Source organism: Pezoporus flaviventris, unplaced genomic scaffold (assembly GCF_033815535.1).
Source record: "Pezoporus flaviventris isolate CSIRO_AGI_PZ_B2104156 unplaced genomic scaffold, CSIRO_AGI_Pfla_v1 ptg000158l, whole genome shotgun sequence".
Lineage (NCBI taxonomy): Eukaryota > Metazoa > Chordata > Aves > Psittaciformes > Psittacidae > Pezoporus > Pezoporus flaviventris.
In genome coordinates this window covers 977,880-1,002,671 of record NW_026892706.1, presented here as the reverse complement: position 1 = coordinate 1,002,671, position 24,792 = coordinate 977,880, and the positions used below count along the sequence as shown (strand labels likewise).

At 42.5% G+C, this 24,792-nt stretch overlaps 1 protein-coding gene across 1 annotated transcript in view; it reads left to right on the top strand.

Annotated features, from left to right (window-relative positions):
• The window catches only part of FASN (fatty acid synthase), a 44,484-nt gene that overhangs the window by 2,422 nt on the left and 17,270 nt on the right, over positions 1 to 24,792 (top strand). Inside the window, exons 2-23 of the mRNA XM_061479933.1 lie at positions 5,515 to 5,661; positions 6,464 to 6,616; positions 7,910 to 8,083; positions 8,919 to 9,119; positions 9,554 to 9,676; positions 10,339 to 10,454; positions 10,698 to 10,832; positions 12,693 to 13,152; positions 13,489 to 13,676; positions 14,461 to 14,650; positions 15,968 to 16,062; positions 16,481 to 16,615; positions 16,953 to 17,156; positions 18,672 to 18,787; positions 19,242 to 19,417; positions 19,760 to 19,951; positions 20,239 to 20,319; positions 20,411 to 20,596; positions 20,901 to 21,080; positions 21,287 to 21,490; positions 22,852 to 23,162; positions 23,304 to 23,693. Of these exons, the coding sequence (XP_061335917.1) occupies positions 5,535 to 5,661; positions 6,464 to 6,616; positions 7,910 to 8,083; positions 8,919 to 9,119; positions 9,554 to 9,676; positions 10,339 to 10,454; positions 10,698 to 10,832; positions 12,693 to 13,152; positions 13,489 to 13,676; positions 14,461 to 14,650; positions 15,968 to 16,062; positions 16,481 to 16,615; positions 16,953 to 17,156; positions 18,672 to 18,787; positions 19,242 to 19,417; positions 19,760 to 19,951; positions 20,239 to 20,319; positions 20,411 to 20,596; positions 20,901 to 21,080; positions 21,287 to 21,490; positions 22,852 to 23,162; positions 23,304 to 23,693 (4,137 nt within the window). The 5' untranslated portion in view covers positions 5,515 to 5,534. The remainder of the gene's footprint in view (positions 1 to 5,514; positions 5,662 to 6,463; positions 6,617 to 7,909; positions 8,084 to 8,918; positions 9,120 to 9,553; positions 9,677 to 10,338; positions 10,455 to 10,697; positions 10,833 to 12,692; positions 13,153 to 13,488; positions 13,677 to 14,460; positions 14,651 to 15,967; positions 16,063 to 16,480; positions 16,616 to 16,952; positions 17,157 to 18,671; positions 18,788 to 19,241; positions 19,418 to 19,759; positions 19,952 to 20,238; positions 20,320 to 20,410; positions 20,597 to 20,900; positions 21,081 to 21,286; positions 21,491 to 22,851; positions 23,163 to 23,303; positions 23,694 to 24,792) is intronic.

Below are 24,792 nucleotides of genomic sequence, written 5' to 3'. Positions count from 1 at the left end.
GTCAGCTATAAGTGGGAGAAGAAATCAAATTTTACGATGACTTTTATATTTTCATGTCCTTCTTTTTCTTTTCCCCTCTAAAAGCTTACAAGCTTAATGGACAAGGAGATGTTTTTGTAGGAAAACAGTAGATTAAATTACTGTAAAAAGAAAAAAGTTGTGCAGCTGCCAGGGATGGTGGAGAATGATGACTAATACTTTTCTTCTTAATTAATTTTTGGTGGTGGATTAGTGAGATACTGAAAAATATTTTAAATGCAATGGAGAACAGTATTTCAACTTCAGAGTAATATTAGTAATAGGATTAAGCTAAACTGATACCAATAGGTATGCAATATGTAGAGAGCAAGGTTAAGAAGGTGTAACATGATTGGAGAAAGGAATTGGTGTCAGTAAACAAAACAACCTTGTCAAATGGCTGATGTGGGAGGTGAGCACAGGTATAAAGTGATGAAAGTTGTTACTAGTCAATAATAAAGGGATTGTTAGTTATTACTGGCCACCAACCGTGTGAGTCAGCAACACAATTATCATTGCCAAAAAATATTGTGTAAATCCACTGAGGTGGTAGTTTATGCTTAACTGAGATGTCTGTTGGACTGATATGTTGGGGTGGGTATTTGCTTCTCCCTGCTCTTAAAAATGCAAGCTATCTGGGAAGAATTCACAGAATTCCATTAAAGCAAAACTGTGGGGTAAATGGTGGAAAAAAGGTGTTAGGTGTCTGGTTGGATCCAGCAAAATATAGCCTTAAGAAAACAGAGAATCCTGTTTTTTTTTTTTTCCCCTCTCTCTTCTTTATCTCTTTTTTTTTTGACCTGTTGCTTTTAATAGCCTTGCTCATCAGTTCAGTAGGAACAGTCTGTTCTGTATATTTGCTGTAGTCCAATCTCCTTTAAAACAGATTAGAAATAATTTTATTGATCCTCTACTTCAAAATCTGCTGGTATGCCATGCATAGTCAAAAAATGCACTCCAGAAAAACGGTCTCTAATACAGTGAAATAGTACAATACACCATTTGTGGATAATGTCAGTCAGCTTTAAAATGGTTTTCTGGCTTATTATCTGTGAAGAAAGATAAAAAGTATTGTTGGTAGCCATAAATTAGACTGGTTTAGGTTGGAAGAGACTGTAAAACTCAGCAGTTCCAATCCCCTGCCATGGGCAGGGACACCTTCCACTAGTTCAGGAGGTCCAAGTCCTGTCCAACCTGGCCTTGGAGCACTGCCAGGGATGGGGCAGTCAAAGCTTCTCTGGACACCCTGTGCCAGTGCCTCAGCACCCTCACAGGCAAGGGCTTCTGCCTAAGAGCTCATCTCAGTCTCCCGTCTTCTAATTTAGAGCCATTCACCCTTTTCCTATCACTAGTTGCTTTTATAAATCTACTAGATTCACTATTTAATCAGTGGAGGACTTAATGATTTTTTCTTTTCCTACTATTATTTTTCATAGCAAATTGTCAGCTGCTGAATCTGTAATTTATACGTTATTTTAGATGTAGGCATTTGGAACTCCTTGTCAAGCCTAAATCTCTCCAGTTCTTGGTGTATAAAAATCCTTAACTTGTGGCTGCTCTTACCCATTCACCCAGCTAAAATTAACTTCTTGGCTCTTCTATACTGTGATGACTGCAGCATTTTTTTTCTGCACCTTTGACACAGTCTTACTCAACTACATCCATGAGATGTTGGCAAAAATTGCTTTGCTGATAAATTCAGTAACTTCACCGTCTCAGAAGAACATTTTCTCAAGATTTGCTGTACCTGAATGAAGTTTTTATGATACTCCAGGGAAGGAGGTGCAGGATGGGAAGGAACAATCCCAGAAGTAATTTAAATCTTTCTCTCTAAATTGGAGAGACATCAATTTGATAGATGGACCATTTGGTGGATAAAGAACTGGCTGGATGGCCGCACGCAGAGTTGTGGTCAATGGCTCAATGTCCAGCTGGAAACAATTAAAGAATCGTGTCCCTCAGGGATCGGTGTTGGGACCGGTCTTGTTCAACATCTTCGTCGCTGACATGGACAGTGGGATTGAGTGTGCCCTCAGCAAGTTTGCAGATGACACCAAGCTCTGTGGTTCGGTTGATATGCTGGAGGGAAGGAATGCCATCCAGAGGGACCTCGACACACTTGTGAGGTGGGCTGATGCCAACCTCATGGAGTTTAACCATGCCAAGTGCAAGGTCCTACACCTGGGTCGGAGCAATCCCAGGCCCAGCTACAGGTTGGGCAGAGAAGAGATTCAGAGCAGCCCTGTGGAGAAGGACTTGGGGGTGTTGGTTGATGAGAAAATGAACATGAGCCGGCTTCAGTGTGCGCTCGCAGCCCAGAAAGCAACCGTATCCTGGGCTGCATCAAAAGGAGTGTGACCAGCAGGTCGAAGGAGGTGATCCTGCCCCTCTACTCTGCTCTCATGAGACCTCACCTGGAGCATTGTGTGCAGTTTTGGTGTCCTCAACACAAAAAGGCCATGGAACTGTTGGAACAAGTCCAGAGGAGGCCATGAGGATGATCAGGGGACTGGAGCACCTCCCGTATGAAGACAGGCTGAGAAAGCTGGGGCTGTTCAGCCTGGAGAAGAGAAGGCTGTGTAGTGAGGCACTGGAATGGGTTGCCCAGGGTGGCTGTGAATGTTCCATCCCTGTTGGTGTTCAAGGCCCGGTTGGGCAGAGCCTTGGGTGACATGGTTTAGTGTGAGGTGTCTCTGCCCATGGCAGGGGGTTGGAACTAGATGTTAAGGTCCTTTCCAACCCTAACTATTCTTTGATTCTAATGTTTCAGTCCCCAGAAATACAAATTACATTTCTCTCCCTAGAGCTCATCACCCAAAGAGCAGAGGCATAAAATAGAATCATAATCACATCATCATCTTGCATGTCTCTCTTCTCACACTTAAATTGTAATTTTTGTGCCTGAGATCCATTATTTCCTGCTCCTAGTTCAGAACTGCTGCAAGTATAACAGTTGTGGCCCTTCACTGGGTTTTCCAGGCGCAGTGGTAGTGCCAATAATAAAGCTGACTTACTAGACTTACCTGAGTAGAGAAGCTGAGAGGCTTCTCTTAAGAGCAGAGTGAAGCGGGCTTATTACTGCTAACTTCAGTTTTGGGGATTAGGTTCTCAGCAAGAGCCTTGTGCATTTGGCTAGTGTTTCTCTCTTTAAACGACCAACCAGAGTGGAATGGAACTTCTTTTGTCTGGATTTTTAGCGTAAGACTGAGAAGTCCAAGGTGCCCTTTTGGGAACACTTGCCAATCTGCTCCCAGAAGGGATGGACTGGATGAGGTAATCATCTCTTCTACTTCAGTGTTACATGTTGCATAATTCAAGTTACTCCACAGATGTGAATCAAGATAATTGCTGAAGGAAAGAGGAAGGGTAAAAGAAATCAGGCAACAACTTCTGTGGTGTTGTGTCCTGGCTGAGCTACACCTCGGCTAACCAGAGGACTTTACTTTCCCTCAGCACACCCCAGCCTCTTCCAGCTACAAGCAGGTTTTATGCCTGAGCAGTGTGTGCGTGGAAGAGAGGTCTGTTTCTTGCTCAAAAGCATTGGGAACTCCTGAAGGAGGCTGCAAAACTATGCCTAAATGTCTTGGGTTGGAAAACCAGCAATGCTTATTTTAAGAGTACACATTAGTGCTGTTTTGTGAAGATGATCATTCACCAGCAACACTTAAGCAGAGAGCCTGCATGGGACTGTGGAGCACAGTATGACATGGAAGGCAAATCTTAGGTCTTCCATAGCAAAGTCTTGTCTTCAAAGTTGTTAAGGCAGACTCTTAGCTATTTGAATACCCAGTTTTCTTCTTCTTTTTTACCTGTTAAAATCACAGGCTGGTTTGTGTTGAAAGGGACCTTAAAGGTCCTCCAGCTCCAACCCCTGCCACAAGCAGGGACCCCTTCCATAGAGCAGCTTGCTCCAAGCCCCTGTGTCCAACCTGGCCTTGAGCACTGCCAGGGATGGGGCAGCCACAGCTTCTCTGGGCACCCTGTGCCAGCGCCTCAGCACCCTCCCAGGGAAGAGCTTCTGCCTAAGAGCTCATCTCAGTCTCCCCTCGGGCAGGTTAAAGCCATTCCCCTTGGCCTGTCCCTACAGGCCCTTGTCCAAAGCCCCTCTCCAGGTTTCCTGGAGCCCCTTTAGACACTGGAGCTGCTCTAAGGTCTCTCTGGAGCCTTCTCTTCTGCTGACTGAAAATGTCCAGCTCTCAGCCTGTCTCCATAGGAGAGGTGTTCCAGCCCACACATAAGCTCTAAAGCATAATTTGTGTATACTTACCAGGATTGTTTAAGGAAATACTGTAAATGTTTTCTACTGGTTTTGTTCATGCAACTGCACTTTTATTTATATGTCCATATGTATAATCTCAATAACATATATATATATAAAAAGAACCCCTATATATATGGGGCTTCCCCCTCCCCTTAACTTGCCTGCTTAGCATGTACCAACTATAGTTAGTACATGCTTAGCATGTACCAACTGAAACATCAGGTTAACTTGCCTTCTCTCTGCTGAGTTGTTAATATATTTTAAGTGTAATAGAAAAGAAGTGTGTTGACTGTAATATATGAGCTATCATTTGGTGGTGTGATCTGTATAGATGGCCTGCTGTGCTATGTGCATGATGTTCTCTTGTGGTGTTTGAAATTGGGGTTTTAGAATGCAGTTTTCTTGGGACAACAGCTAAGGTATTTCATCCCATCTGGACTCCATATCTATTCTTATTTTTCCTGGTCCTCTAAATGTATGGCAGCACAGGGTGCAGTTGGAAATTTTTTATATGTAAAACTTACTTCTTGTTTCAGGTATTTAAACTAATGCTAAGTTGTACTGCAATCTTGGTGGTTTTGTGTGGGTTTTCTCCTGTGTGTGGTGGGGTTTTTTTGGTGGCTTTTTTGTTTGTTTGAATTTGGGGGTGGGGGGTGTGTTTTGGTTTTGTGTTTATGTGGTTTTAGTGTCATGTTGTTTCCTGTCCGTCTGTCCCCCCCAACTTTCTGATTATTGATTCTTAAGTTAGCATTTAACTTTTTAATGAGGGTAGAACTTGTTTTGCTACCTCTTATGTTTGCCTTGTAATTATGTATTTTACTGTATGTATTTCATCATTTCTCCACCCACCTCTGCTCCAGCATGTTAATCTTCCTTCTCTGCTGACTTCACAGTGGCTCTGCATACTGTAGCTTTGTAGTTGTCATGTAGAAACTGGTGGTTCTTGGAGCCCAGCACTCCTTCAGGATCAGTTTTCCTATTCTCATTGACCCCACAGATATTATGGTCTGTTTGATTGTCTTGTTTCTTCTTTCTTGTTTTTGGTTTGGATTTCGAGGGGAAGGGAGAGGGTTGCGGTGCCTTTCTCTTTTCATTAGAGAGTCCATGGGCTGGTCCTGTGTGGGTGTTTCTCCTGTGAATGTGCTTGTTTGTCACAGCATGTCAGAAAGGAGAGACACATTTACCCTTCTGCTCTGTGAGAAATCTTACTAGTCTTACTGCTTTGTGGATCTCAGCAACAGGGAGAAGTTAAGAGATGGAGGACGTGGTGATTGCAGGCATAGCAGGAAAACTGCCAGAATCTGAGAACTTGCAAGAGTTTTGGGAAAACCTGCTTAATGGAGTTGATATGGTCACAGAGGATGATCGGAGGTGGAAACCAGGTGAATGCTTATTGTCTCTTCTTTTGGAGCTCTGGGCTCTGACCATTTTAGAGGAATTATCTTATGAAAGGATTTATTGGATGAAAACCCCTCCCAGAGCTGAATTCAATTCTGATTTGTCAAGAAATCCAGGACCAGAACACTTCCATGAATGTTACATCCCATACAGTAGCAGCTTATAAATAATATGTAGCTTACTTCCAAATTAAAGAATACTGACAGAGCAGCTAGGCAGCTTTAATCCTGTACCAGTTGTGATTGCTGTGGCAGCAAGACAGCTCTAATATTTTTGGGGGTTCAGAAGTAGCACAGGCACTCCAGTCCTGTAATTTGTGGCTTTTTACAATGTTCTGTTTTGTCTTGATTGTCTTTCTGAAGCGTTTGGCACATGTCTATCCAATTCAAGCTAGCAATTTGCCAAGTAAAAGGTAGCTTTCGTTTTTCTTCTAACCAGTGACTGACTGGAACCACTGATTTGACTCTGTTCATGTGCTCAGTACAACTTTACAAAGCAAAAATGCTTAAATCAGAAAAATGTCTTTTGCTGCCATATCCAGGAGAGTCTTAAATATTACAGTTGTTTTTGTTAATGGAGCATTCTCATTTTCAAATGAGATTGAGAGGTAGTTAGGTATATATTCATGCAGTGCTCTGGGTACTGCAACAGGGAAGTGAGGTTTCATGAGTAGTCAAGAATCAGCTGTGGTTATTCTGTACTTTGTCTCAGCTGGTAGCTGCTTCAAAACCGATGTATTTGTTTCAAAATGGATGTGTTCTGTGACTGTTGAATATTTCTTCTCAGGAATGTATGGACTGCCCAAGAGAAATGGAAAGCTCAAGGACATAAGCAAATTTGATGCATCCTTTTTTGGGGTTCACCCCAAACAAGCTCATACAATGGATCCTCAACTTCGCTTGCTGTTGGAAGTTTCTTATGAAGCTATTTTGGATGGAGGTAAATAGCTGAGGGATTGAACCGGGAGAATTGTGCTGTACTGTCTGATCAGCAGGTGCAGACATGCACCTCTGTGGTGGGGTCTCTAACAAGAGAAAACTGTCTCATTAGAGATGAGACCAAAGAACTGGTATGGGGATTAGAACAAAGCTGTTTTCTCTGGAACTCTAGCTAGGAAGTCTACGCTGACTGCCAGTGAATCTGTACCTGCATCATATGGTACAACCAGTATGGCAGAAACATATAAGCAGTCAACGGTGCTCGAGCTTTTATATATTCTGGTCTAATCTAATATTCCATAATAGATCTCTTTGTTAAAGACATATTTGTAGTACAAAAGGAAGATGACTTGGTTAGAAATCTCATCCATGGCCTAAGTGAATGGCAGATGGCCTGGTGTATTCCTGCCTATTGGCCAGGTTCATAGAAAATTTGTGGTATTTGATTCTGTTCTATAGAAGTTTTGTTGAGGAATTCTACCTTCAGAAATAGGAGTCTCTTATTTCCATCACTGCTAGTTTCTTGAGCTTCTGAGTTACTTGCCCACAGAGCTGAAAAGGTTATCCTTGATGTTAATCAGTTTCATGTCTGAACATAAGCACATGGGGAAAAAGTTGGAACCACCTCACTAATACTGACATATTGAAATTAATACTTGCTCCTCTGCTGCTGACTCTCTCTGGAAGCTTGAATATTCTGCTTGTCTCCAGGACTCCTAAAGTACAGAGAAGAAACAGCAGAGATTGCTGCAAGTTGAGCTTGCTGTGCAGTTTTTTTAGAGCAGAATTGCTTCTTGTTCTGGTTGCTGACTTTTGAGCTTAAGAATTTTCCTTTCTATCTTGTACTCCAGATCTGGGCTTTATATGTTCATAGAGGTGGATACTCATGTGCTCACATGACATTCCAAGTGCTTTAATTTTTTTCCCCTTCGACCTGCTTCTTTTTTCTATACTGTAAGTCAGATGTTAGCCTACCTGATCAGTGTCTGTGTCTCTCATAGCCTGTATGCTTTTTTTGAACAAGGCTCTAGCAATGCCCAGCTAAGCTGAAAAGCTGCTTCTGGTATGGCAAAAAGCCAGCATCAAGCTTCTGGTGGACTCTGCAATGAGACTTGTAAGGTCTGCAGTTGAAACAGGTAAAAGGTAAATATAGGTAAGGGAACAATGCTGCAGAGGACTGTCAGAAAGTTGGATTAAGAAGAAGGTCATGAAGTGGTGCCAGCATACCTGATACCTCCCCAGTTTGCCCCTCATAAGTTTGTCTGCTGTAATTTACCACCTTCTATCCCTGTAGGCGTTAATCCGGCCACCCTGCGTGGCACAGACACAGGTGTATGGATTGGTGCCAGTGGGTCAGAAGCTGGTGAAGCCCTCAGCCAAGATCCAGAAAAGCTTGTGGGGTACAGCATGACTGGCTGCCAGCGTGCTATGTTAGCCAACAGGATTTCCTACTTTTATGACTTTACAGGTAAGTGCCTCAAGCCTTCCATACTGGTCAGCAATTGAGATTTGAGTCTGATTGTACGACAGTTTTTGTAGAGGAGAATGGATATGATGACGAAGATCCCCTTGGGGATGAGAAAGTAGCATTCGGCTATTGAAAGGAGGCATACGAGAAGCAGAAAATGTAACTAACTCATTGTAAGGCTTTTGTAGCTCAGTTGCTGTTGAAGGGTATAGCTAGCATTCATCTAAAAGATGTCAGGAGGCCTTCATAAAAGGCCTAGTTTCTTTCCAGCCTTCAGACTGCTGTTTGGTGTGAAGCTATGTACAAGTCCGCTGGCCCAGAGACATACTGAGTGGAAAAGTTGACTCTTCTTGAGTAAAGTGGAAGAAGTGGGAGAGCCACCAAAATTAAGTGAGTAAAGGCATAGTCATGTGTGGCATTGAAGAGTGGAGGGATTGGAATTGCTTTGGAGAACAGCAGAGAACAGAGATAATGGCAAGGGTAGCACCAGGAAGGGTGAGAGACTTTTCTTGGTGGGAATGGGGAAATGGATGAGACCTCCCTGTGAGTCTACAATATCTCTGTTTGATGGAGACAGAGATGGAAGTTTAAAAAATGCCATTAAAGCCAAATTGTTTACAATTTTTTCCACCTTTCTTATCCCTCGTTACCTGGTAAGCAGGCAGAGGGTGATGATTCTTGTCTCCCATTTTATCAGCATTACGTGTTGCATTCTGAAGCAACAACTTATTTAACATATTTTGAGTGTGTTTCTCTTGTGATCTCATCCTGTAGCGTTTGGAGAGTATGAAATAGTAAACCCCAGGTTTTTTGTTTTCCCTTCCTGTTCCCTAAGGACCAAGCATAACTATTGACACGGCCTGCTCCTCTAGTCTCATTGCTCTGGAAAATGCATATAAGGCAATTCGTCATGGATGGTGCAGTGCAGCCCTAGTAGGAGGGGTCAACCTTTTGCTGAAACCCAACACTTCTGTGCAGTTTATGAAACTGGGTATGCTTAGTCCTGATGGTGCCTGCAAGGCTTTTGATGCTTCAGGTAAGACATTAGTACCAAAGCTTGTCATGCTGTGTGAAAAGAGCTTGCTGTGGAGTCTCTGACCACATACTCTCATAGTACAGCAAAGAGCTGGCCTTGTAGTTTTTCCTAGGTACACATGTTCATATCCTGGACCTGATCTGGTTGTGTGTTTTTTTGAAGCTGGAAAACTTACCTGTGAGGAAGAAACCCTATGGCTCATTCCTCAGGCACTGGGGAGAGCAAATAACTGTCTCTTGATGGAAAATTCTTATCATTGTTTGTGATGAGCAATGAGCCTTTCTAGGACTTTTTTTTTTTTAAAGACATGGATGTCATGCTCTCAAAGTGGTCTGTAAGCAGTAGCTCAGGAATGAGATAACCTTATTGCATGGTGCTTTGCAGTGTTTCTCAGAGCACAACAGAATTAGTGACTTACTGTTCTCTGCTCTCAGGAAATGGATATTGTCGCTCTGAAGCAGTTGTTGCCATTCTCTTGACCAAGAGATCTATGGCTAAACGGATCTATGCCACTATAGTCAATGCTGGAAGCAACACTGATGGCTTTAAGGAGCAAGGTAGGCCTTGAGCCTCTGAAAAGTCAGATACCTACACAACTGTTCAGGCTAGAGTCCTTGTCATGAAAAATGGGTGTTGTGGGGTTTGTTGTCTTAGATGTTGGAAGGGTTTTTGTGTTTTTTGTGGAGGTGTTTTGTTGGTTTTGGTCTGTTTTGGGTTTTTTGTTTTGGTGGTTTTTTTTTTTTTTTGGTCACGCGAAGTTCAGAACCCTGTTTTGTAAAGAAGGTGAAGGAGACAAGTGGTGATTTCTATGGCAGGAATAACAGGAATGTCCTGTTGCTAGTTTAGCCTTCCCCAAGACACCTCTGCACTGATGGAAGTGTAGATGAGGTGCGACTATAAGGCTCTTTCTCTACTGCTGTCCCACTTATGGAGACACCAAATTTCACATGTTCTGCTTGATGTAGACACTTCCTAGTGTTCTGTTAAGCAGTATCTTTCCACACTAGTCTTAATTCATTGGTTAAGGTCCATTTCTGGTACCTCTGATCTTCTTCCAAAGAGCCTGAGAGCCTTACTGTGTTTGGCACTAAGGACATTGATGTGAATCCTGAAAAAGTTTCTCTTTGGGTATTTTGGACCTGGTAGCAGTTGAAAGGGTGCTAAAATCAGCACAAGACACATCTGATACTAGAGGAATTGACAGCAGTTTTGGTCCTAGGTGTGACATTCCCATCTGGAGAGATGCAGCAGCAGTTGGTCAGCTCTTTATACAGAGAATGCAGTATCAGACTTGAAGAAGTGGAGTATGTTGAAGCGCATGGGACAGGCACCAAGGTCAGCATGGTGCTTTTGGGTTTGGGGTGCTTTCTTCTCTCTTATTTTCTTCCTTTGCATCACTTGCCACACTCTTCCATCAAATTATTATTTGTTTTTCCAAAATGAACATATGTTTCCCTTCTATCAGTTATGAGAATATGTACTGCCTCACCACTTCCGGATCTTAATCTTCCAGATTTCTCTTTTGTGGTGCATATCAGAAGTGCTAGCTAATAGTTGTCCTGATTCTCTTCCTACTAGGTTGGAGATCCACAGGAAGTAAATAGCATTGTAAATATCTTCCATCAATGTGAGAGAAAGCCACTGTTGATTGGATCAACCAAATCAAACATGGGTCATCCAGAGCCTGCCTCTGGGCTTGCTGCATTAGCCAAGGTAATGGGTGGCTTGGGAATTAAAATTTGGGAAGGGAGGGAACGCAACATTAAGTGGGGGTTTTAATGTTTGTCTGTTTTGAGGAAAATTTGCACTGATCCAGGATAGGATATTCAGTGGTAATGAGAGGAACTCAGGTGATTCTCCTTAATGATCTGCTTGCTTCACCTTCGAATACTTTTAAAATCTTAGGTGGCTGTTCTGCAAGCTCAACAAAAATGCCTGCGTGGCTCTCTGCTGTGCATCTGCCCCATTCCCCACTTCAGTTCCCCTTTCCTACTGAATTCTACAGGAGCATAATTAAACTCAGAATAAAGGCTTTGGGGTCACTTTATTGATTATCCTTATACTGGTCCTTCCAACAGAACTCTGCTGTAAGTTGTTTGGGTTTGAACAGCGTACAGGTAGAGGGATTTAGATATTTGGAGTAATTGGAGATGACAGTCAGTGTGGCCTTTTGGTGCCAAAAGAGTAGCTGATTCTTCTGGCCATTTGTCAGGCATGCATCATCTCTTCCTCTTCTCTCTTACACTGGAAAAAAGTCATGTGAGTTCTCTGGGATGTGGCTACCAGCCTACTAACTACTGCTGTAGGCAGACAATAACCTATTTACTCTGGCTGTTAAACTGCTTAGCAGAGAGCTAGCTAATGTTCACACTTGGTTGTAAGCCTATTACCAACAGCCTTAGAACCACACAAATTGAAGTCACGTACATGGTCATTACTAGAATTTTAGTCTCTTTAAAGTGGTTACTGTGATGTGAATACATAAAACGTGCTGTGAATAGACTTCTGTGCAAATCATGGAGACAGCAGTGTCTTGTGTCTCTATAGAGGAAAGTTTAACACCTCTTATCTCTCAGACTGACAACCTTCTTCATAGTCGGAACAACCGAGTCGTAAATAAACCTCTCCATCCGTACTGTTGCATGTCATAAACTGTTTAGTGCAGTTCTGCTGTGATCTGTCAGGACAGGACCATAACTCTGAGGTACTATTTCCCCATCTGTGTTTCTTAGGGGGTGCAGGACTGCAAAGACAAGGCCCACAATTTCTTTTTGAAGACTTCTCTGACACCATGTTTTCTTGCTCTTTTTTCATCAGTTTTCTCACTTAACTTTGTATCAGAACTTAGAGCTACAGGCAAGAGCCCATGTGCCACCCATCATGCCTGCTATATCTTTTACTTATGCTTTCTATGAAGTTATGTTAGGTCTTGTTGCCAGATCTGGGATCTTGAAAGCACCTGTAGCTTTGGAGGGATATTGAAGACTCTGTCTCGTTGATTGACTGAAAGTTGGATGACACTTCCTAGTTTAAGGTTTGACAGTTAATCAGAATGGCAGATCAGGCATCCTTGGGACCAGGCAAGAAACTACACCAAGCCTACTGTCTCTTAGACAGTAACTGTTTCTCAAAGTCTGCAGTTTCTGTAAATGTGCTCATTTGTAATTCTATAAAACGCTCTCATATGTGAGAGGTCAGTTAGGAAAATGGACCTTTAAAGTATCTGATTTCAGACTTGAAGAGAATCCATTAATTACATGGATAGGTAGGAAAGAAACTAGAGTTTGCCAAGGCCACTTAAAATTCTGGTAAGGGAGGCGAAAACCCACCTGCACCTTTGAACTACTCAACCTGTTTAATTACTTGTTGTAAAGTAAAAACAAAGCATCTTGGTTGGGTGTAGTAGGTACTATCACAGTAACATCAGTGCTGCTGTTCTCTGAAACATCCCTTTATCCAAACACAGAGAGTTGCTTTAGTGTATGCTACATGGTCATTTGTACTAAGCCAGTAATAACAAGTAGATGTTTGTATAAGAAAACATGGAGCACAGAACACTGTTTTTTCTTGCAGGTCATTCTTTCTTTGGAACATGGGCTATGGGCTCCAAATCTTCATTTCAATACCCCAAACCCAGATATTCCTGCCTTACAAGATGGCACTTTGGAGGTTGTTTGTAAACCAACGCCAGTGAAAGGTGGCCTCGTCAGTATCAACTCTTTTGGCTTTGGAGGTGCTAATGCTCATGTCATTCTGAGGCCAAATGAGAACAAACGCCAGCCTCTGGAGACTTGCAACATGCCAAGACTGGTTCAGATTTGTGGCAGAACCCAGGAAGCTGTGGAAACATTAATTCAGGAAAGCAGGAAACATGGAGGATGCAGCCCATTTTTAAGCCTTCTCACTGATATCTCTGCGGTTCCTGTGTCCTCCATGCCCTACAGGGGCTACACGCTGGTTGGCAGTGAGAGTGACATAAAAGAGGTTCAACAAGTTCAGGCATCGGGTAGACCACTCTGGTACATCTGCTCAGGTAGGTGTGCTCAGTGATGTACTGCATCCTTCTGTACATCTGGGGCTTGAGCAATGCAATTCTGTGCTCTAATGTTGTCCTCCACTCTAGCATGAGGAAGTATCTTGCAGCCCTGCAGTATGTCTAGAAAACTCACATTTCCTGTATTTTATCTAATCCTTCCAACTCTATCTTCTGCATGATAGCAAAGTCCAGGAAAATAAAAAGCAGTGCCTAATTTAGAGGATGTACTGTGTTTTGCTCTTGGAATTCTTTTGCTGCCAAAGCAAGTGTGTGATGTCTGCTCCTTTTATGGAGCGTTACTACAGCTCATTTTTCTCCTTGCCTGTCCTGCAGGTATGGGATCGCAGTGGAAAGGTATGGGCCTGAGTCTTATGAAGTTGGACTTGTTTCGCCAGTCTATATTGCGCTCAGATGAGGCTTTGAAGAACACAGGCCTGAAGGTCTCAGACCTGCTTCTGCAGGCAGATGAAAACACTTTTGATGAGACCGTCCATGCATTTGTTGGACTAGCTGCTATTCAGGTAAGACTCAAATGACTGGTGGAGGGGCTTATGGACTCAAGCCACATAAGCACACTGTGGTAGTGTGTGTTTGGCCAGTAACACCTTATAGTGGTTAATGGAAGCTTGTTTTGTGATTCCAGTAAATGGTAGCTGTTTGAAGTCTCTGTCTGATAGGAGGGAGTGTCTTGTACCCTTGACAGTTTAGGGCTCTGTCACTTGCAAGATACTCGGACTAATATTGGTCTGGACTGATTTGCATGTGTATTGGGGGGCGGGGGGGGGGCAGTTTCTCCTTTTAAGATACTGGGATGTCTGAGCTTTATGTAAACGTTTATGCCAAGGAACAGGCTTCCATTGAATGCCTTCTGAAGTTTATTCTGCTGATGAACTAATGATACTACATGAAGTCTGTTTTAATTCTGAATGTCAGTGTGGCATTAACTGTTTTTTAAAAAACTAGAGGCAGAGCTTCTGAAGGGATCTGGAAAGCTCCTCTTGCCTCTGTGTACAGATATGCTTTTGGTAGACTCCTGCTGTTGGAAATAGCTCCTTAGTGGAAAGCTACATAATGGAGACACCCAAACAGTATTGGAGCCACACAGCAATTCTTTGGGTTCATTTGAAATGAGGCTGGAGCTGCAGTTACCTAAAATAAATAAATAATAAAGAATGCAGCAAGAACAAGAAGAGTATCATGTACCAAAAAGCCATTTTGTAATGCAATCAACTACTGCTGTGTGCCTCTGAGTCCTGACACCTGCTTACTCCGGCATGGAATCACTAATCCTGCTGTTCTCTGCAGATTGCCCTGATTGATTTGCTGAAGGCTGCAGGTCTGCAACCTGATGGGATTTTGGGCCACTCGGTGGGAGAGCTAGCTTGTGGCTATGCAGATAACTGCTTAAGTCAGGAAGAAGTCATTCTTGCAGCTTATTGGCGGGGACGATGTGTTAAAGAGGCCAAATTGCCCCCAGGAGCAATGGCTGCTGTTGGTAGGTATACCCTTACCAAAAGAGTGATACAGGAAAGTACATCGGTTCTCTGTTGTGTGACATTGGTATAAAATAGGGCTTTGAAATGTATTGGTGGAGACAGTCATGTATGTAAAAGTTTTGCCTCTGTTTCCTCCTCTTTTTCTTCTGATGTAGAACAGGTTATTAAATATTTAAGTTGATGTAATGGTAGTAATCTCTGACCTGGAATACAGCAGCATTTTGGTATTTCATCCAAAACTTAAGTGGAAATGGAGAGATTTATTGATAAGTAACCAATGACAGAAGCTAGATAAATAATCTTGTAAAGAGAGGTGAAAATCTGAGGCACTGGGGGTTTTGGCTTTTATATGCATGTGTGCCTGTATATACACACACTTAATTTATTCTTTTTTAAAGAAAGATACTGTCTGCAAGAGCAATGAGACATGAAACCATTAAGCTACTATTCTGTCATGGCTAGTGGAACTTAATGCTGTTAGAATTTACTTGGCCCTACTAGGACTTGAGAAGAAGCCTTCTCCTGAACAAGCTTTGTGCGGTGTTTCTGCAAGTCAGGTAGTTTTGCCCCACTGTTGGGTGAAATTTTGAGCTTTGGGGCCCAACAGTTTTATTTTGTGGCATGGATTCATGGTGACTTACATGTTTACATGTACAAATTCTCATTGGTAGCATGTATGTTGTGCTGTTTCTTATTATTGGACACAGTGGTAAATAAAAAACTGAAACACTTAAGAGAAAAGCTGTTGCAGGTCTAATGCTGCAAAGGGCTACCTGCCTAATTTAGCTTTTTTCACCTTGATATCAAATACATGACACTGTTATCACAGAACTTATCTCGGAGTGCTGCATCTAACATATTTTTAATAATATGATGTTGAGTTCAAGTTGCTCTTCCTGTGACTTGTATCAGTGTACTATAGGACCAGGTGCTGCACATCTGGTTATGCTAGTTTAAGCCGCTAGAGTTATCAATTTCTATGGATATTTTGTGTCTCTGTTTCTGTGAGTCAAACTTGCATATTCTTTCTCCTGTTCTAGCTCAGATTGCTAAGGGCAAGACAATCTGTAGCTTCTTTGAAAGTGTGTGGGTTCCCACCCCATCCCTTGATGGCATGGTACAAAGATACAGTCCTCTGTTCTTGTGCTCAATATCAGAGTGATAAATGTCATATTAAAGCTATGTCCATCTTAAGAATCCTTCCCAGTTTTGCAAAATACTCAGTTAAGTGCAGTGATTGTGCAGATAAGATTGCCTCCCCTTATGAGGCTCACTGCTAGAAGCACTTGGATTGTCCTGAGGTCTTCCTTCTGCAGGTCTGACATGGGAGGAATGTAAGCAATGCTGTCCTCCAAATGTGGTACCAGCCTGTCACAACTCAGAAGATACTGTTACTGTTTCCGGGCCTCTGGTGAGCAAGGAACTGATATGGTACACACTATAGAGTTGTGGTTGGGACTTGTGAAGTTCTGGTTTGAAGAAAGGTTGAAGCTGAGTTAAAGCTCAGCTCCTTACAAAGGGGAGCTGGAGTAACACAATGGGAGGGGACATGGTGCTTTGTATAAACTTAAACATGCAAATCTTCTGTGAGACGAAGTAATGATAGTACCTCAGTAAGCTAGTAATAGAAGATCTCTTTACACTGAATAGTCTTATAGCCATGGGCATGATGACATTATTGTAAGGCTGAGAAGGGCAATAATCTCATCCCAGATACGGCTCCCCTTAAGTGGCAAGTGATGAAGGCCATGAGGGGAGTACAGTCACTCATACAGAGCTCAAATACATTGTGAGCTTTTATTTTACTTCACTTATATTTTTCTTCTTAGGAGTCTGTGAATGAGTTTGTAGCTAAACTGAAAAAGAAGGGTGTGTTTGCAAAGGAGGTGCGCAGTGCTGGAGTCGCATATCATTCCTATTACATGGCATCTATTGCACCAGTGCTGCTCAGTGCCCTGAAAAAGGTAATGTTGCCAAACTATGGCTCATGTGGCTTGCGCTCATGCATTTGTATTTGGGTATATGTGATGCTGAGCTTAAGGGGCTCCTTTCTTTGGGAGGAGAACAAAATCTTGAAAAGCTTGTAGACCTCAGCAAGACCCGAGGTTTGAAGTCCTGTGACTTCAAAGTAGAAGAATACTTCGAAGACTTCGAAGTAGAAGACTTCCAAGTAGAAGAATATCCTGAGCAATCAAGCTGGGAAAAATGGCCTGCAAAAAGGAGGGGCTGCTTGATTTTTGCCTTATTGTTAGCTGTGACATGTAAGTGTTCCTCCTCTCCCTCTTCCTTGTCTATCTGTAGGTCATTCCACACCCTAAACCTCGTTCAGCACGATGGATCAGTACGTCTATCCCCGAATGTCAGTGGCAGAGCGATCTGGCTAGGAGCTGCTCTGCAGAGTATCATGTGAACAACCTAGTGAATCCAGTGCTGTTCCACGATGGTCTGAAACATATTCCAGAGAATGCTGTTGTAGTAGAGATTGCTCCACATGCTCTTTTACAGGTATTATATTTGATTGTGTTGGTATGATGTTATATTGATATGCTGCTGCAGGAAGGAGATTGAGGGTCTGAGGACTAGGAGATAAAGCCGCTTTTCCTCTTACCTCCCCCCTCCCCAGTTCTGGGAACACTTTTTCTGTCTAGTACTTTTGAGTGTCTCACAGTTCTAGCATTTTCTTGATAGGGGTATGGGGTGGGACAGTGGTTTATGTTACTATTAACAAAAAAAAATACATTGTTGCTTTATTCATTGCCATGCATTTCAAATAATTGACGGTTAGCTCTCTGAAATGTGCAGTGAGTAAGAAAAGCACTTCCTTGTTTAGATCTAATGGAGAATGTGTGCAAAAAGTTGGGGTGGGGGAGAGATTAAAGACTAGCAGGCCACCTCTATTCAAAATTTGTAATCACTGTCTGTACACTGAATTGGTTTGAGATTCTGGTCTTAGAAGTTGGTGACTGGGAGTGGTGTTTTCTCCTATTCTCCAGGCCAGGTAGCCTGAGATTATAGGAGCTTGCTTTCTTCATAAACTGCTTTCCCCTAATCACTAGATCATTATTCCCTTCTCCTCACACTGTAGGAACTGATCTTTGTGGAATTAGCTTCATAGTAAAGGTGCATTAGGATGCATTTGCTCTACAAGATCAGTTCTGTGATCTTGTGCCTATCACTTAAGACTTCGGTCTTTTTTTATTTGGCATGTGGCATGCAAGAGGACGAAAGTCTTAAGCAGAATCATAGTTAATTGTGAATCAAGTTTAATAGTTATATAGTGCTTCTGAGTTCCTGTCAGGGTATATTTTTTTTGTCATGTTAGGTATATTTATGTATGCTTTCAAAGTGACTTGAGCAGAGAATCAGAGCAAAGCTTTTAAATTAGGCAGACCTTTTCCTCAATAAAAAGGTTATACACTTCATGTTAAAATGGTTATACAGTCTGGACTCTAATGGAAGCGACTAAAGACTACATCAGCTGGGTTTGAGAGTGATCTGGTTTTCTCTTCCTTCCCTTCTCTCCTTTAAAGACCATGGTATCAAATTGAAGAGAAGTTGCAAGTTGGGTCAGATGTTCAAGGCTGCATTTTTTTTATTTTAATAGCTGTTACTTAGACAATGCACTAGAATGCTCCAGACTGCAAGGGGCTCCTGGGATTAAGGCCTTAAATTGGGGAGGGGGGGAAGGGTGTGAGTGGGAGGCTTGAGGGGATGATCTTGCAGTTCTCGAAGTGCAGCTTTTGATTCCACTTGACAGTCTGCTTGGGAAAGGGAGATTTGTGTTTTGGCAGAATTTCACTAATGTTGCATAGGTTCCGCTTTACCAGATGTGCTACTTTTTGGGGTGCTGGAGGGGTGTTGTGCTGCCTTCCTCTTCCCTATTAAAATGGTGCACATTCCAGCACCTAGCACACAACTCTTGGCACAGAAACAGAAGTGGTTTGAGAATTAGAGAGAAAAAATCAGAAACAAAATGGTAGTGATGCCTTCCACCAGTGATTATGGACTCTACTTGACCAGGCTATCTTGAGGAGAACTTTGAAACCAACTTGCACCATTCTGCCTTTGATGAAGAAAGAGCACAAAAATAATTTGGAGTTCTTCCTAACACAAACTGGAAAGATTCATTTAACAGGGTAAGGAGACTAAGGGAGGAGGGTGAGAGGGGTATCAGTTGGAGAAGAGACATAAATTCTTTCCTAGCATGCATGTTTTCACAAAGATTGAAATACTCCATCCATAAACCTGGAAAATGGAGTTTACATCTGTGCTTTACATGTTTAATGTTCTCACTTATGAAGTATTGCCTTGGAGTAGAGACTGCTGGGGATGGGAAGATGCCTTTTAAAGAGGAATCCCATCTTACGGGCCTAGGAACCTGAAACTAGCTCTTGGAAATAAGCTTGGTATCTTGTAGATTGTTAGAATTACAATTACAGTTAGCTGCAATAAGTGCTCATGGTGCTCCTAGCAAAATCTCGAATGTGGAGCCTGAGACCAATTGCTGTCTGACCTTTGAAGTACTATTAACAGTTTCCACACACCCCTGTTCCCCCAGGCACACTGTCTTGATCCATTTTGTCTTCCTAGGATAAAGGTTCTTGGAAATAACTTGTTCCCACCTGTGGAATACCCTGTCCCAGTGGGGACACCCCTTATTTCTCCATGCATCAAATGGGACCACAGCCAGGACTGGGATGTTCCAAAAGCTGAAGACTTTCCAGCAGGTTCCAAAGGCTCTGCATCTGCTTCAGTCTACAGTATCGGTGTGTGTGCCTGTCTGTTTTGTTTTTCTGTTTTTCCCACTTTTCATCTGCATTTCTTCTGTAAAACTAGGGAAAAGAAAACTCAAAGCAGCACTTTTGAAGCCATCTTCTTAATATTTTGTTTTAATTGAAAAAGATTGGATGTGCTTCTGAAATGGTATGAAAGAATGTGAATAGAGCAGGAAACAGTTATGATTCAGACTCTTAGTAGTTTTAAGAGCTATGTGTTGCCAGGCAGGATAGTTGGGGGAACAATTGGAACCTCTTATAGACATTGAGGGGAAAATACTTCTTTATTAAGGTGTCTTTATTATTTTCATTCTGCTCTTTATTCTTTGCCAGATGTGAGTCCTGACTCTCCTGACCACTACCTGGTTGGTCACTGCATTGATGGTAGAGTCCTGTACCCAGCAACAGGATACCTAGTACTGGCTTGGAGAACTCTGGCACAGTCTGTTGGCATGGCTATGGAGCAAATGGCTGTTATGTTTGAAGAAGTCACAATTCACCAGGCAACTATCCTTCCCAAAAAGGGTGAGTGAGGAGTGCTGGTACAACTGCCAAACTGTAATGAAGGTGATGACAGGGGGAGGAAAGAAATACAAGGGGAAAGTGAAGACAAACCCAGGAACAAGACTATAGAGAATGAGGCATAACTGACTGAATGAATTCACTTCTTTGTTCAAGTAGCACATGTTAGGGTCATATTTATTACATGTTGTGTGTGTTGAGTCTAGAAATGGTGAAAAAGAAGGCTCTGCTTGAGGGTGGTAGCAATGAATGATCTCATAATCCTGTCTTTTTTTCCATGTTTCTTGAAGGATCAGTACAGCTGGAAGTAAGACTCATGCCTGCTTCCCACCATTTTGAAGTGTCAGGGAATGAGAATTTGACTGTGAGTGGTAAGTCAAAGAACTGTGAGTGCTCTGTCCTATTAAAATCCATTATGTATGAACATTTGGTGATTTTTACTCTTGCCACTGTACCCATCAGGGAAGATTTTCCTCCTAGAAAACACTGCTCTGAAGAACTTCCATAACCAGCTAGTTGACTTTCAGACTCAAGCTGACATGAGCTCAAAGTCTGGCCTCTTGAAAGAAGACATTTATCAAGAGCTGCATCTGCGTGGATATAATTATGGACCAACTTTCCAGGGTGTTCTGGAATGCAATAGTGAAGGTAAATTTACTTTCTGTAGCAGAATGATGATTATAGTAATGATGAATATTTGATCTTTTAATTCTGTCAGTAGTCCACCTGACTGTGCTTTGTGTGGTAATTACACTTTGTGCGATAATGGAGAATAACCAAGAGTTCTGGCAGAGCACTGGGAAAGCTGTTATCTCCAATGTACAAGTGACTGTTGGAGGCTACAGGGGAAGCTGGGTACATACTTCAGACTTCGTGTTTGATAAGCAGTGACTTCTGGCATCTGCTGAATGACAGAATCACAGTGACGTTTCCCTTTACTTTTCTTCTGCAGCAAGCACAGGGAAAGTTCTGTGGAATGGGAATTGGGTGACCTTCCTTGACACCCTGCTACACATGATGGTCTTAGCTGAGAGTGAGCGCAGTCTGCGCTTACCCACCAGGATTCGCTCAGTGTGTATTGATCCAGTGCTGCATCAAGAGAAGGTGCGCCAATACCAGGACAATGTAGAAGGTAACTTTTATCATGCTCGGCCTGTTATTAGTTGTTTTGATTGCTGTGTGGATAAGTGTATGACTTTCTAAGAAACAGGATGTACTTTGAGGGGCACCTCTTGGTTTCCAAGCCATTCTGCAGCTTCTGTAAAGTCTGACATAGCACTGTTGAATAAAATGCTTGTAGTATTTGGTGCAGACTTACATTTCTTTCCTGTCTTTCAGCTCTTGATGTTGTTGTGGACCCCTGTCTTGGCAGCCTTAAAGCAGGAGGTGTTCAAATCAATGGTCTACATGCTTCTGTTGCACCACGGCGACAGCAGGAACGGATCCCTCCCACCCTAGAAAAATACTGCTTTGTGCCCTATATTGAGAGTAACTGTTTGTCTTCCAGCGTCCTTCTTCGTACCTACCTGGAGCACTGCAAAGGTAGTGTGGGATTGTTTTCTTGTCGCACTAGGGGAGACTTCCAGCCTGACAAATGTATGAACAGCTTCTCTCAGACTAATTCACAATATCCAAGAAATAAAGTGTTGGTCTCTGCTGAAGACTTCAACAGGGGTCCTGTGTCTGTCCACTTGCTAGAAGCTAAAAACTGCTTCTAGCTGAAGTAGAAGGACAGGGCTTTGAGCAACCTGGTCTAGTGGAAGGTGTCTCTGTCTGAGGCAGGGGGGTTAGAGCTAGATGATCTTTAAGGTCCCTTTCAACCCCAACACAAACCATTCTGTGATCTCCAGAATGTAGGTGAGGAGTAAAACTGTGGGGAGGGGCATCTACCTGTCTATAACAGTCAATGTGGTGTCAAATGGCACAGCCCCCTCTGCAAGCAGAGGCACACAAATCATCTTTCAGGAGGAGCCCAGCCTAGTTGCTTCAAACGCTGACAGGAGAGCCGGCTTACTCAAGGCTTTAGCTTGTTTGTTTTGTTTTCCCCTGCAACCTGCTGAGATGCATAAGCTTACATATCCTCATTTGGCTGTGGGCATAAGAGCATATCCAAGGAAGGATAAAGTGGTTTAGTGAGGCATGCAAAAAAAAAAACGTTGCGTTTGCTGCAAGAATAGGATGAACTTAGTCTATTGTGAAACTGGTAGCCTAGTACAGTGCTCTTTGGATGAGGAGGCATCCACTCAGCTCATCACTTTAAGTGACTTTTCCTCAAAGGAGGGGAGGGAAGTTACTAATATTTTGGCAGTTTTACTCTAATGATGAATTTTGTTATATCTCGGGACAGCAGTGTTGTCATTCTGTATTGGTAAAGTGTCCTCAAACTCATCCTTTGATTTGGCAATAAATTTTAAAGACTTCTCTTTTTCTTCAGTGTCCAAATACTGCTCCCAAAGTTCTTTATGGATGCTGTGGTGGAATTCTTATTTTCCATATTGCTGTTTCTATCCTGATCTCGGTCAGGATAAGTTCTTTTCCATCTAGTTATAATGCAAAAAAGCATTTTAATATTTCTGCTTCTGTGGAAATTTAACAATGTCATTCCACGACTCCCTAAATCAGAAGTTTTCTGTTAGTTGCCTTCTTTGAGTCGGAGTCTCACCACAGGTAATTTGGTGGTTTATACTGTCTTGCATAAAGCCTCCTGTTTGGGGCTGCAGCTACGGCATGATACATAATAATATGAATGTTCTGGATCATGCACTGTCTTTGTGGTTAGGCTGAAGATAGAAGATGCTGTGATTTGTGGTGCTGATCAGCTGGTGTAGCAAATGGAGGCAAAGAGGGAAAGAAATCTTCAGAAAATCTTATTTTTTGTTTTATTTTCCCCTTCTGTTCCACAGATCTTATCCAGAACGTACAGGCTAAGGTGGCCATGCATGGGGTCAAATTAGTCGTCCCTGGACTAGAAACTGCAGTAGCTGCTGCGGAGTCCTCACCCATACAGAAGGGCCTTCAGCATATCCTTGCTGAAATATGTCATCTGGAACTGAATGGAAATCTTTCTTCTGAGCTGGAACAGATTGTGACTCAAGAGAAAATGCATTTCCAGAATGACCCTCTTCTCAATGGGTTGCTAGAGTCTTCAGAGTTGAAGACTTGCCTTGGTGTGGCATTGGAGAACATGACCAGTCACAGAATGAAGATAGTAGAGGTTAGCTGGAAGCCTGGAATGGAATCATAGCTAGTGTTTCCAGGCCTTCCTCTATCGGGATCATGTACTTCTATTGTTCCAGTTGTAATTCTGGATATCATTTATGTTTCAACTTGGTTTCCCCTTTCTCTTTTCTCACAGGCTCTTGCAGGAAGCGGACGTCTCTTCTCTCGCATCAAAAGTATTCTGAATGCTCAGCCCCTGTTGCAAGTGGACTACATTGCCACTGACCGCATCCTGAAAAGTCTTTCAGATAATGAAACAGAGCTACAAAATGCTGGAGTTTCTGTTAGCCAGTGGGATCCATCTTGCCTTCCCTCTGGAAATCTGGCCAATGCTGACCTGGTGGTGTACAATTGCTTAACAACTGTCGTAGGGAACACCACTGAAATTCTCTCTAACTTGGCAGCTGCAGTGAAAGAAGGAGGGTTTCTTTTGCTACACACTCTTCTTAAAGGAGAAACTCTTGGAGAAATTGTCAGTTTCCTTACAAGTCCAGATCTACAGCAGAAACACAGCTTCCTGAGTGAGGTAAGCCTCCTGGAAGGACAGATAATTTCTGTGGATAGTCTGGATTGCAGATGCTTTTGTGATGAAACTTCATTAGACATTACCTACATGACTTTCCACTGAGGTCCTCTGCAGGAAAATGTAATAAACCCTTCTTCAAAATAGAGTTGTGAATTTCCATGTATCAGGTTGGGAGAGTAAACTCTTGAGTTTAGTCAGGAAAGCTTTTCTTAATGCCTTGAAAATAATTCCTTGTCATTCGTATATCTGTATAATCTGTATGAAAACACTGGCCAGAACAATTCCTTTATAGCTAAAATAATGTGCTGCATTTTTGGGTGAGGTACAGCTTTATCCCTGTAGGATCCTAAAATCCTCAGTGTCAGAATATCTCTCTTCCTTTTGGTATCACTGCTGGGAATGAGATGTTACAAACTGGTAAAAGTTCTAACACTGAAGTGCTTCCACAAAGGAAGGTTTTTTCTCATGTTTGGTTTTCTTTGGGTTTGTTTGGTTTTTTTTTGTGGGTTGTTTTTTTTTTTCTTTTTTTCACTTCCTTCCTTGCCTTTCTCCCCACTTTATCTGGTCCCATAATGAGGTAAAGCAAAATAAGCCCTTGGGTTGTGGGGGGCATCTGCATTTCCACTTTATATCTGTGAACCAGTGCATCATGCAGGTGAAGTAATGCCAGTGCTGGCACAAGAGAGGAAGATTGAATGGCTAGGGTAAGGGTAGGAACTGGGACATCACCTTCTCTTAGCAGCTGTTAGACTGAGCAGTAATGGGAAATGGCCCCTCTACAGGACACATGCATTCTTCCCAGTTTGAGAGGCTGTAGCCTCTCATCTCTTAGAATCATAGAATAGTTAGGGTTGGAGAAGACCTTAAGATCATCTAGTTCAAACCCCCATGCCATGGACAGAGACACTTCGCACTAAACCATGTTTCCCAAGGCTCTGTCCAACCTGGCCTTGAACACTGCCAGGGACGGAGCATTTGCAGCTTCCTTGGGCAGCCCATTCCAGTGCCTCACCACTGTCACAGTAAACAACTTCTTCCTTATATTTAATCTAATCTAATCTAAACTTCCCCTGTTTAAGTTTGAACCCTTCTTTTGAAG